General features: G+C 36.1%; 1 protein-coding gene across 1 annotated transcript in view; it reads right to left on the bottom strand.

Annotated features, from left to right (window-relative positions):
- Positions 1-1,653: 1,653 nt before the first annotated feature.
- Positions 1,654-13,089, bottom strand: part of LOC132559877 (tubulin monoglutamylase TTLL4-like) — a 32,988-nt gene continuing 21,552 nt past the window's right edge. Inside the window, exons 7-15 of the mRNA XM_060224508.1 lie at positions 11,677-11,805; positions 11,085-11,207; positions 9,127-9,225; positions 8,401-8,535; positions 7,387-7,636; positions 6,641-6,851; positions 6,185-6,258; positions 5,870-5,976; positions 1,654-1,931 (exon numbers count right to left, since the gene is read on the bottom strand). Of these exons, the coding sequence (XP_060080491.1) occupies positions 1,748-1,931; positions 5,870-5,976; positions 6,185-6,258; positions 6,641-6,851; positions 7,387-7,636; positions 8,401-8,535; positions 9,127-9,225; positions 11,085-11,207; positions 11,677-11,805 (1,312 nt within the window). The 3' untranslated portion in view covers positions 1,654-1,747. The remainder of the gene's footprint in view (positions 1,932-5,869; positions 5,977-6,184; positions 6,259-6,640; positions 6,852-7,386; positions 7,637-8,400; positions 8,536-9,126; positions 9,226-11,084; positions 11,208-11,676; positions 11,806-13,089) is intronic.

The raw sequence follows: 13,089 nt of genomic DNA, 5'->3' as shown, positions 1-13,089 counted from the left end.
TAATGCATCAAAATTGCTTGCCAATAATTGTAAAAGTTTATCAAGACAACAAGTGTCTCTGATATACCATCAGCTGTAAGCTTATCAACATAATTAGGAACTAAATACCATATCACATCATCCAAAATACTAAAGGGACATAACTTTATCCCTATCTGTGGAATGTCATAGTTGATCCCTCTGGTAAGATTGGTCCCAGCACCCATGTTATACCTCACACATTTTGTGTCTTACAATCTGATCCAAAGCAATTGTTCTTTTCCTTATAATGTTCAGACTGATTGTGAAATAATTTTTTCATTTGTTTTTTTTCTTGTACTTATATCATCAAAATAAAAAAAGAACATTAAAACAAATATCTATTGGTAAGATTCATGCATTGTCATGCAAAATTAGAAGACATTGCTACTGACAGACATGCCTGTATGGGAACAAAGCATCAACAGAGTGTTACTGTTATACAATGATCAGTGACGTTGAGGTTTGTTAACTGATTAGCCATCTTTATTTCATTGGAATCTGTAACCAAATGGGCTGGCTATAGAATTCAGTTATACCAGTAATTGATTTGATGAGTAAAATATTTATAAAAAAAAATTCAAGTCATAGCAAAGTGTTACTCAACTGAGAAATCAGGAGCCAGACAAGTTTGATATTATGCTGGCCTGCAGGGCATAAACTGCTTTAGTGTATCTGTAGGATTGGAGTTTACTTATTAGGCAAGAAACAATTGTCATGTTAGCCTCAGGGAATCACAAAAATAAACAACATACATGTACATCATGAGGTATGGTTTGTATAAAATTCTGAGAAATTCTATGTAACTTTTTTAAAAGAAAAACTAAATTTTTTTAGAATGTCAAGTTAAGCTTCCTACAATAAATCAAATTTATGTAAAGAAAAAAAAAAATCAAGATTTCAAAAAAGATAAAATAATGAAAGTAATAAGTACAGCAGAGGAAGAAAATATCGCGTCAAAACATATTCCTCTTCACTTATTATTTTATCATTATTATTTTTTGTTAAAAAAATATTAATTTTCACCTTTCTTATTCAAAGTATTGCATTTCACTATTAGATTCTCATGCATAAATTTTACAGGATGATTACCACAATGGCAAATGTTCCATTCTTCCTACGTTATATGTGAGTCACCTGTTGAACTCACTGTGCAAATCTTAATTAATCACAATCAAATTATAAAAACCTGGACAAAGTATAGATAACATAAAAGAAAAATTTACACAATTCACAGTGAATTTCTCAGAGTTTTTTTAAAATTTAAGTACATTACCTATGCATTATGGAATAAATAAATGATATGCTTGAATGAAAATGATGACAATGAGCACCCAGGCGATGAGCCTTTCATATTGTGATGTCTCCTATATGCTTGTTTATTACTCCAACACAAAGTACCAAGATTCAAAAACCACTAAAAAATTAAAGCTGTCATGCAAACTTTCAAATGTGTGCAAGTTACAGAAGAGATCACAATCAACTTTGTCAGTTAAATTTGGCACTAAAGAACAGGTTTTCCCAATCAGGAGAAGAACTGTTCCATTTGCACAGATTTGCTGCTCTTCTTTTTAACAACTTTCTTTGGAGGTGGTTGTTTGCGGGTGGACTCACAGCTTCGGCTTGTGAGTCCTGATTTTGTGTTATGGTGGCGTTGATAGCGTTTGGAGTTGAACATGGGCACATTACCGTTGAAGAGGTCCTTGAGAGGGGGCAGACGGACCGCCAGTCATCTAGACTTAGTGGCTGATAATGATGCAACATTTGCGTAATTTGTAATAGGCGTTGTTTCCCCAGGTGAAGTCATTGATGATGCACTACTAGACTGGGATGCCGTTCTATGGCTGTGGATTGCTACGGCAGGGGCTCGAGGTGGCTTTTTAGACACTTTCGGCAATTGTGAAGTTGATACACTACATGGAAAGTGAGAGAAAAAACAAAACGAAACCATAAACAATCATTCGTCATGCATTTCAAATCATAGCAAAAGTACAATAATAAATAAAATAGGATCTGTGTGGTGGCTCAGTGTACGACTCGCAAAAGTCTCAGTTTCAACAAAACTTGATAAATCAGTGGGAAACAAGTTATCAGTGTTTTCAGCCAATGCAAGCAAGGTGTGGAAAATCTGCCTAACTCTGCAGGACCAGAGATTGAGTTTGTTGATAGCCCTTCTATCACAACAAATGAATTTGTTCACTTTTTCCCCAGAAAATACTCAATTTAATTTCCCAGGATTATATTAACAACATTTTCTACAAGATTGATTGATTTCCATTACAAACAAATCTGAGAAGAAATCAAAACATTGAGCATTGACTTAAGTTTTATTTATAGGGACTTCTGCAAGCATCAAAGCCAAAGGACTTCTGCAAGCATCAAAGCCAAAGTAAGAAATTGACTGAACTAAAAGTTTTTTAAATAACCACTGCATGCAGATTAGAAAATTAAATCAGTGCATTGTAGATAATTAGCCACTCTTTTGATTTTGTTCCTACCACCTTGTCAGGTAACCGGTAAAGATGAATTTTGTCTGAAAACATTATGTTAAAGGCCCTAACCCCCTACTCATTCCCACACCCCCAGCAATAAACATCCTCCGGACGAAATCTGTAAACATGAAACTTATATGTGGACGGTGGGTACATGGATATCATTGTGTGTAATACACATAAAGGTTACACTGTACATCACATGACAACACTTAGGAGCCAATCAACAATCACTAAGTTATATTGTCACAAAGAATGACTTCAGAATGTCTGTATTATATACTACTATACATTACCTTCAAACAATAAACCTGTTGACTAGGAGGCAGTCTCTTTTTTTCAGAAACTACAAAATCTATATAAGTATTTACAATTTGTAAATGCAATTTCTGGCTTAATACATCTTTATTGCATCGTTATCATGACAAAATGACATTCTGAAACATTGCAATGATATTTCTCTGTACACAAACTTGTTCAAATACAACAGCTACAAATGACAACACTGAGCGAACATACAACACAATACAACACAACACTGAGTGAATATATAAGTACATGTATTTATAGAATGGACCAGTATTAGAAGACAATTTGTTTTGATAGAAGAGTGATAATTTTCCTTATATCCTATAGGTGTAAGAAAGTCTGAAAACTTGTTGACACCTACATCAGTTTTTCAGTGTGGTTTAAAATCATACAGGACCAATATTACAAATACACCAATCACATTTATACTACAGGGAAAGTGCTGATAGAGTGTGGATGTACACGTTTCAGTTCATATTCCAATAAAAACCATTTATCACAGACAGTTACAATACAAGTTATAAATCACCAACGCAAGTCTACTTTTCACAGCTGTAACCTTGAAAATGTGCAGAGTAAGACATGTCTTAAATTAACATTTCCATTTCCAGCAAACATTAACTACAGTATCAACTGCTTTCATCATGTATCCTAAAAAAAATCATTTCATCAAAATATAAATCCTTTGAAATATGACAAGGACTGGAGTAGGTATAATGCTTTTTTTCTCAATTGTGGTAGCACCTAGCTGTATCTCCATTAACTCCAAACTTTAAAACTTCAGCCACACTCTTGTGAAACATACAAACAAGAAGTTGTATAGTGTAACAGAGAGATATGCTGAATACACTATGCTAGACATATTGTACCAAGGAGCTAAGCTTGGCATTCAAAACTAAGGTATGTAACCACTAAACTATGCTGGAAAATGGAACAAAAATGCTTTGTTGGGCATACAGAATCACAGAGCTATGAAAAACATAAAAGAACCAAATAGTAAGGAGTTTTGTTGGACATACAGAACCACAGAGCCATATGCTGAACATTTTGCACCAAGAGATATATATGCTGGAAACACTAGGGAGCTACAATGTAATACATTTGTTATACACTAGGTACATCTTTATAATAGAAACCAAGGTTTACAACAAACACACAAATACATATCCATATACCAGGTACCTACAATATCACTACCCGTCACAAATACATGTACATGTACCAGGTACCCACAATACCACTATCTCTGCCACAAATACATGTACCTGGTACTTACAATACCACTATCTCTGCCACAAACAAATGTACATGTACCAGGTACGCAGAATACCACTATCTCTTCCACAAATACATGTACCTGGTACCTACAATATCACTACCTCAGTCACAAATACATGTTCATTATCAGGTACCCACAATACCACTATCTCTGCCATAAACAAATATATGTACATGAACTAGCTACCTATGATATCACTACCTCAGTCATAAACAGCCACATGTATGTATATACACAATATCAAAAGCCAAGAATACGAGAGGTCAGAATCCTCACATTTTCACCAAAAACCAACATGCTCAAATTCTGCGAATGCTAAAATCAAACCGAAACAAAATGAACATGACATTTGGTTTATTTGGTGAGTTTATAATGCATTGTTTGACTGATGTCTGGACAATCTATTCCTAGCAAGGTTCAACACACTTTTGGTAAACTTAAAAATTATATACAATCTAGAAACATTTTTTTTAAAAAATTACATTGATACTGTACAAATTTTCACCCCAGAGAGACCACTCTTCATTTCATACACAAACTTTGATTTGGAAACTGATTTTGGCAATGACTGTACGATAAAGATAACAAAATAACCATGGAAACAGGGAGGTATTTCTTATTTTGGCAACTTTTTCATCCAGAAAAAATACACAGCCGATATGAAGTTTGAGCTTCAAATCTATGCTAACCTATAAACAAGTAAAGCCACTTTCGGAAGAAATCAAAAGTAAAAGGTAACCATAACAACAGCCGAGTTAGACAGTGTATATAAATATAGGTACAATCAACCATAGGCAGTCTTCATGAAGACATTTTAACAAAATACATTTACAAAACCAACATTGTATCTCAAAAATGTTCTCTGATATATAGGCATTTGTTTTGTGATGAAGGTGTATAAAGGTTTGCTATAGAAGTAAATATCAGTGGAGGCACAGATATAGAAAGCTATACAAACATACACATATCTCAGTAACTCCTCCGATAACCTCCTCCACTAAACACAGATAAACAATATTTGGAATCACAGAAATTTGACTATATGCAGGCTGATGAGGTGCTACATAAACCAAGCTTACTTCACTTGGAGTAAAGATGTCATATCATTCACCTTATTGTCTAATGATCCATTGACTATGTGTCATTTGTTATGGTACTTGTTATCTAAATGATGTCTGCCATTTTTTCTGTGACTTATGTAGTGTTTGCTATGGAATCTGAAACTTAAGTGATATCTCCTTTAGACCATGTGACCTAAGCTTTGTTTGCTTTAATCCATGTGACTTGAGTGTTGCTTGCTATGGAATCAGTGACCTAAGTGTCATCCGCTATGGACCCTGTGACCTAAATTCAATCTGCTATAGACCCTGTGACCTAAATTCAATCTGCTATAGACCCTGTGACCTAAATTCAATCTGCTATAGACCCTGTGACCTAAATTCAATCTGCTATAGACCCTGTGACCTAAATTCAATCTGCTATAGACCCTGTGACCTAAATTCCATCTGCTATGGACCCTGTGACCTAAATTCCATCTGCTATTGACCCTGTGACTTAAATTCCATCTGCTATGGACCCTGTGACCTAAGTATCATCTGCTATGGACCCTGTGACCTAAGTGTCATCTGCTATGGACCCTGTGACCTAAGTATCATCTGCTATGGACCCTGTAACACCCTGGCGAGGGAACGAAAATGGCATGAGTATCTGTGACAGATACATGAAGTTCATGACAAACAGCTCGAGGAATACTGGCTCCGCCTTCACATACCTCGACCTCACATGCATGGCAGCACGAATGTCATGTTTTGGCTGTGGTGCACTTTGCATCCGCGGCTCACCGCGGAAACTGTTCAAACCTGAAGTTGGTGGGGCCCACTGAAAGGACAAAGGTTGTAGTGATCTTACAATTTTTTAAAAAGATTTGTTTATATTATCGCTGGTAATATGTCATCAAAAACATAAAACATCTGAAGTTAATCTGCTGTAACTATTACAAATCAAGGAACAGTATTAGCAACTTTAATTACCACTAGTACAATACTGTGTGTAACACACTGTTTAATTGTCACTGTTAAGCACTTACCTGGTGATATGGATTGTCTGTTGGATTTTGGAGATGTACACCTTCATCACAATAAAGTTCTAGCAGAGCGATACCTATAAAACATGGAATATTCAGATATTGTGTCATTAACAAGCTACCAGAATGTACTTTATGTTAGTGATAGGCCATATCAACTGATGTTACCTGTGTGTGGTGTTCTTAATGTTAGTAATCGTTATCAGTTCAAAATCTCATTACATATAACAGACCCTTTAAACTGATGTTACCTCTGTGTGTAGTTTGAGTAATTTATAAATAACTCAACATGTTTCTCTACAAAAGAGCTATATATGATACAAATTACCAGGCTTATATAGTAAAAATTCCTTGGTGAGAATTGTTAAAAGGAAATAGGTCGTTTTCACAAAATTTGATATCTATTATCATATACTGTCCCCATATATCTGACCAGTATGTTGTGATCTTCATCCATACCTTTTTGTTCCATCCTGTTGAAGCGTTGTACATACTGGTCCAACAGTAAGTTGTAGTAGCGTTGTGTCTCAAAGAAATGCATGTATTTGTGTGTGCTTGGAGTGGGGAACACACGCTGGAAACAGCCCTTGCGACTGTCCTCGTCAATACTTTCTGTCAATATTCTTATGTCGTCGGGTGTCAATACGTCCAAGATTGTCTGCAATACTTGCTGAAATTCACCAACAATACCAATTATCTGAACAGCTAAAATTAATTTTTTTGTAACAATTAGCATGAGGGTGCAGAACTACAGAAGTAAACCTGATACTATTAATTAAAACAAACATTCATAAGAAAATCTTCAGTCATAACTGAAAAAAAAGAACTGCCGCAATTGTTTGGGTTTTTACTTTCATTGTTATAAGCAAAGGTGAGGCATGATCCAGCCTGATGTATGAAATCCTTGTGATAGAAGTTTTAATAGTTTGTAATTTCTGCTGGTAGGTGATGTCTTAAAATCTTTGTCCATTCCTTATTATGTAAGTAATAAAGGTTAGAGAAAGCAGTCCAAGAATCATAAAAAATTTCATATCCAGAGCCAAATTCTAGAATCTTGTCACTTCAACAACTGCACCTTTTTTTTTTTTTTTTTTTTGTCCTTGCACAGTATCTAGATTTTTTTCTCTATCATAAAATAATAACTACAGAAGTCTACACAGATGAAATGTTTTAAAGGGTAGCACAACATGAATGTACCAAATTACCTCGTCTTGGTGTCGCTGGCTGTAGTATGCATGCTTGCTCCGCTCATCCGGTGAGTGGTTCTGGGCAAACAAGCGTTTGTCCATACAGTAGTCATTGGAAGGGACATGGTTACTGAAGTCTGAAGTGGTTGGCTGGTTGGTATGGACAACCACATCATTTTTCTCAGGGATACGGAAACCAGCGATGTTAAAAAGGTCTCTAATCATCTGTCCCTTAATATTGATATCCAGCTGGGAGTTGGAATGTAAACTGACAAAAAAGTAACATCCTATTTCAAATGTATATAAATATAAATTGAAAAGTCAGTTATTACAGATGTCATTATTTCTATGATTAAGGGTGGTCAGTTATCTGACCTTCACTCTGTTATCTGGACCTTCAAAGTAATGTATAACACATGCTGATAAAGGTTAATGATTTGCTTTACTAATATATAAATTGTAACAAAGCACACATGTCTCATATGAATTATCCCTTCATAGAAATTTCTATCGTTTATTTCTTAAGGTAAAGTCTTCCCCATGTTACCCTTTTGCAAACAGGGTGAAAAAAGGGGCTAAAGTTTATACATATTCAAGTTTGAAAATGAAGGTTTTAACTAATACACCCACTGCGTTTACATATCAATCACTTTAGTTTTAGTCCAAATAACCTGAACATTTGTCATGTTACATAAGCTTTGCTAGGAATACTTTTTAATTTCATACTAGTATGAAAGATAACCTTTTTGCAAACTGAATGAATGTGTACAGCACGTTAATGATGAGTAAACAGCTCATGAACAAACTTTTTCTTTGATGTAGCCCAAAGATTAAAATAAAGGGCAGAGTGACCAACGCTTGGTACATGACACACCAATCTAGAGCTATACCCCAAGTATGAAGTGCCAGTGACAAGAACTGTAGGAGATATAGCCTGACCGAGATACCCCCCCTCCCCCCCCAACCACCAAAACTAATAAAACACAATGTAGATGATTATAAATCCAGAATTACTGAACAGATAATACTGACCTTGGAGAGATGTTGACCTCCAGGATCCATGGCTTCAGGTTCTCGTCCAGTAAGATGTCAAACCCAAACAGTTCATGTATACAGTAGCGGCTACGCACATTAGCCTTAATCATACTGTTGATTGGTGAGTCCGCACTGTAAACATACATATCTTGCAGCTGTGATAAAGGAATCTCACAGCAGATTTATATAATAAGACAATCAATTTTTATCCAGCCTCTGTTAAGCTTATAGTATTGATCCTGCAATAGGGCTTGGGAGCTTAAGTATTCCCTGGAACTAAAAGTAGGGAGGTGGGCTTATTACATGACAATGGTAGAGCAATAGCCATGTATTTGGTTTGGATACCAAATGGGTGAAATTTGTTTGTGGCAAAGTGAACCTGTTATACAGTCCATCACTGGAAGCAACTTTCTCGCAAATCCCATGATGGAAGACTTGCAAAAAAAAGCAGCCAGCAATTATATAGACTATCACTGTATTCAGAAAAAATCTAGGTAATTTATATCTACATGGCCGAAAACATTTTGAGAAATATCAAGTACATGGTTATGTTTGGAAAGAAAAAAAAAACTGAAATTGATTTAATTAGAACTAAGACCTGGTCCTGACAGGCATTGGCAATCGTGTGGTGATAAATCAAGTTATAGAAATAAATAAATATTTCCATGAAACATTTCAGTATTTACAGTGATACAGTCAGTGATAGTTGGTTCAGTAACGTACCACACGATTGTCTTGATGACTAGATCCTTTATATTTTCCCAAATGGCGGCTGTGTTGACACCCTGTCTCTTCATGTAGTTCCACAGTGCCTTTAGTCCCCTGTGAAAACAATCATTAATACAGGTTTACAAGTTACAAATCCCTTAAGGTCCATCTCAATATACAATGATAACACACATTTACTGTAGATTTTTTTACCAATTAAAAATCCATATACCCTGGCAATGTCTTTTGGAAATACCTGCCTACAAATCCTTATCTGAAAGATGGTGACATACACTTCAAAAGTCAGCTACAGCAGCAATATGCAAGGATCAGTTGCTTACATAATGAATATAATGTGATAGTAAAGCAACAATTGTCATTAAATATAATTCATTCTAAAAGGGATACTTTGTTCTATACTCTATCAGGGATACTTTGTTCTATACTCTATTGTAGTGAAACGCTAGTTTTATATTGTCCGTCTGCTCTGGTAGTCAGGTCAGGGTTGCATTCTTTGTACATCGTGGAATGAATATAATGAAAGTGGAAACAGACTTACGGATTTAGCAAGGCTTAGGTGACCCATGAGGTAACTTTAATACGGTTTAAACGTTTGAAATTTGATTAATTTTGTTGAAATATGTTTGTTTTGTGGCTCTAAAGGCAAAATATGTGCTAAGGACAGGTTAATTTCTGTATTTTTCAGTTTTTTACCGCAGGTTGGGGCGCAAGCTAGGTGCAACCAAGAACCCCTACACTGTGTTTGTGATGATTGTGAACTATGGCTATAGGAACTAGGAACTTTGTATATGTAATAAAGGAAAGCATTAAAGGCGTTTAGTTTGTGTTTCTTTGGACTCACTCGACATCACATCTATCAGGGATACTTTGTTCTATACTCTATCAGGGATACTTTGTTCTATACTCTATCAGGGATACTTTGTTCTATACTCTATCAGGGATACTTTGTTCTATACTCTGTCAGGGATACTTTGTTCTATACTCTATCAGGGATACTTTGTTCTATACTCTATCAGGGATACTTTGTTCTATACTCTGTCAGGGATACTTTGTTCTATACTCTGTCAGGGATACTTTGTTCTATACTCTGTCAGGGATACTTTGTTCTATACTCTATCAGGGAGACTTTGTTCTATACTCTATCAGGGATACTTTGTTCTGTAGTCAGTTATGGATTCCTTGTCCACAGTCCAAGGTTATGAATCTATCAGCAACAAGCTACCATTCCAAATGGTAGAAAGTAAAATCAGGAGTTTTATTTTCTATATAAGTTTGTTAACTTTACACTGGAGAACTTTAACATTAACCAAGACAGCAGTACCTGTTTAGTAAACAGTATACACAGGCAGATCAACGCCTATTACATAATAATGAACCTTATACTGTTCTTATTGATCAACTGCTTTTGATGTTTTGAGTGAAATGTTTTGATCTTTACACTTGATCCATTTCAGGTGTTTACGAGATGAAAAAGAATGCTTAATCTGTATCCCATTATACTTTCTGTAGTTTTTCTGCCCTTTTGAACCTTTTTTCGTTCTGTTGTTTTATTTATTTGTGCTGCCGATAAAAGTCGGGCTGGGAGACTTCCCTATCATTGCCTGATGTAATTGGATTTTATTTATTCAACTGCTAACAAAAAACCAGTCTAGACTTTATACTGCATCAAAAAAAAAAAGAAAAGAATATTTAACCAGAACTTATTACATCAGTTTGTAATTCAGTATTAATCAGACACATAAGGTAGATGCATTTGCCCTTGGTACAAACTTACCATGTAGACGGAGTTGAAAGAGCTTTAGACTTTCAGTCTAACAATTTGTCATGGATCTATTACAACTCTCTATCCTTCCATTACTTCTATATTTATGGTATTCATGGTCTTAAAAGTCACCTTTTGATAATTTATTGCATTTAGTTAAGTTTTTCCCTCTATGACCTTTGAAGCTTACCACTTGTGACCTTGACACAGTTTCTCATCACCGTTGGCCTGGTAATCATCATTTTTCTTGTTAATGCTGTAGTTGGTGAGATGCATGAATTTGTTGTTGAGATTCTTCATGGATGAAGAGTACCTGAGAAAAGATAACTTCATTTACCAAAGCTGATAACAGATTACGGTAGAAGTGGCATAGCTACATCATACACATAGTGTAACCCTGGTATATACTGGCTAGAGAGACCTACTCATAGGCTTGATCAATTGAGTGTAAGACAACAGCTCACCAGAGGTCCAAGGTTCAAATTCTAGCAGAGGCATTGGAAAAATTACCACTGTTACACTAGTATATAATACAGATAGACATTTAATGGGCTATAATTTATCTCACCAGGATTCCTACAAATACATATCACCTTCTCATAAGTGTAGCTTCATAAAACCACATACAAACAACAGCAGGTACCTCTTCAGGTCTATAAATTCTAAGAAGTAAACATAATGCCTAAAAACAGTTCCCATGTGCGAGTGACAGAATGCTGACATTTTCGAATCAAGACAGCTTATCTCACTCATTACTAATAAAACAAGGAATTAGTACTTACTTGCATGAGGCAAATCTTGCGAGTCCATCCTCAAACACGTACACCCGCAGTGGGTCATAGCTGCTGACATACACGTAAATCCTCATGTCAAATTTGCTGTCGTTGATTAGGTATGGTCGCCCAAGATACCTGTAGCACAGATTCATTAAATTTAGTGTTGGTGATAGAACTATGACAGCCAACAATTCTTTCGCCTTTGTTTGGGACACACCATCATACCTCATGACATACAGGATCTTTTCTACCTCTTTCTCACAAACACACTGACATCCTCCTAACATGCTGGATCCATTCTAACTTTCTCACAAACACACTGACATCCTCCTTACATGCTGTATCCTTTCTAACTTTCTCACAAACACACTGACATCCTCCTAACATGCTGGATCCATTCTAACTTTCTCACAAACACACTGACATCCTCCTAACATGCTGGATCCTTTCTAACTTTCTCACAAATACACTGACATCCTCCTTACATGCTGGATCCTTTCTAACTTTCTCCCACAAACACACTGACATCCTCCTTACATGCTGGATCCTTTCTAACTTTCTCCCACAAAAACACTGACATCCTCCTAACATGCTGGATCCATTCTAACTTTCTCACAAATACACTGACATCCTCCTTACATGCTGGATCCTTTCTAACTTTCTCCCACAAATACACTGACATCCTCCTTACATGCTGGATCCTTTCTAACTTTCTCCCACAAACACACTGACATCCTCCTTACATGCTGTATCCTTTCTAACTTTCTCCCACAAACACACTGACATCCTCCTTACATTCTGGATCCTTTCTAACTTTCTCCCTCAAACACACTGACATCCTCCTAACATACTGGATCCTTTCTAACTTTCTCCCTCAAATACACTGACATCCTCCTAACATGCTTGATCCATTCTAACTTTCTCACAAATACACTGACATCCTTCTAACATGCTGGATCCTTTCTAACTTTCTCACAAATACACTGACATCCTCCTTACATGCTGGATCCTTTCTAACTTTCTCCCACAAATACACTGACATCCTCCTTACATGCTGGATCCGTTCTAACTTTCTCCCACAAATACACTGACATCCTCCTAACATGTTGGATCCGTTCTAACTTTCTCCCTCAAATACACTGACATCCTCCTAACATGCTTGATCCATTCTAACTTTCTCACAAATACACTGACATCCTTCTAACATGCTGGATCCTTTCTAACTTTCTCACAAATACACTGACATCCTCCTTACATGCTGGATCCTTTCTATCTTTCTCCCACAAACACACTGACATCCTCCTAACATGTTGGATCCGTTCTAACTTTCTCTCACAAATACACTGACATCCTTCTAACATGCTGGATCCTTTCTAACTTTCTCACAAATACACTGACATCCTCCTTACATGCTGGATC

The sequence above is a fragment of the Ylistrum balloti genome, unplaced genomic scaffold (assembly GCF_031769215.1).
Source record: "Ylistrum balloti isolate Yb309-2 unplaced genomic scaffold, AGI_CSIRO_Ybal_v1 Utg370988, whole genome shotgun sequence".
Taxonomy (NCBI): Eukaryota; Metazoa; Mollusca; class Bivalvia; order Pectinida; family Pectinidae; genus Ylistrum; species Ylistrum balloti.
Note: the sequence above shows the minus strand (reverse complement) of the source record. Positions and strands in the feature narration are given on the sequence as shown.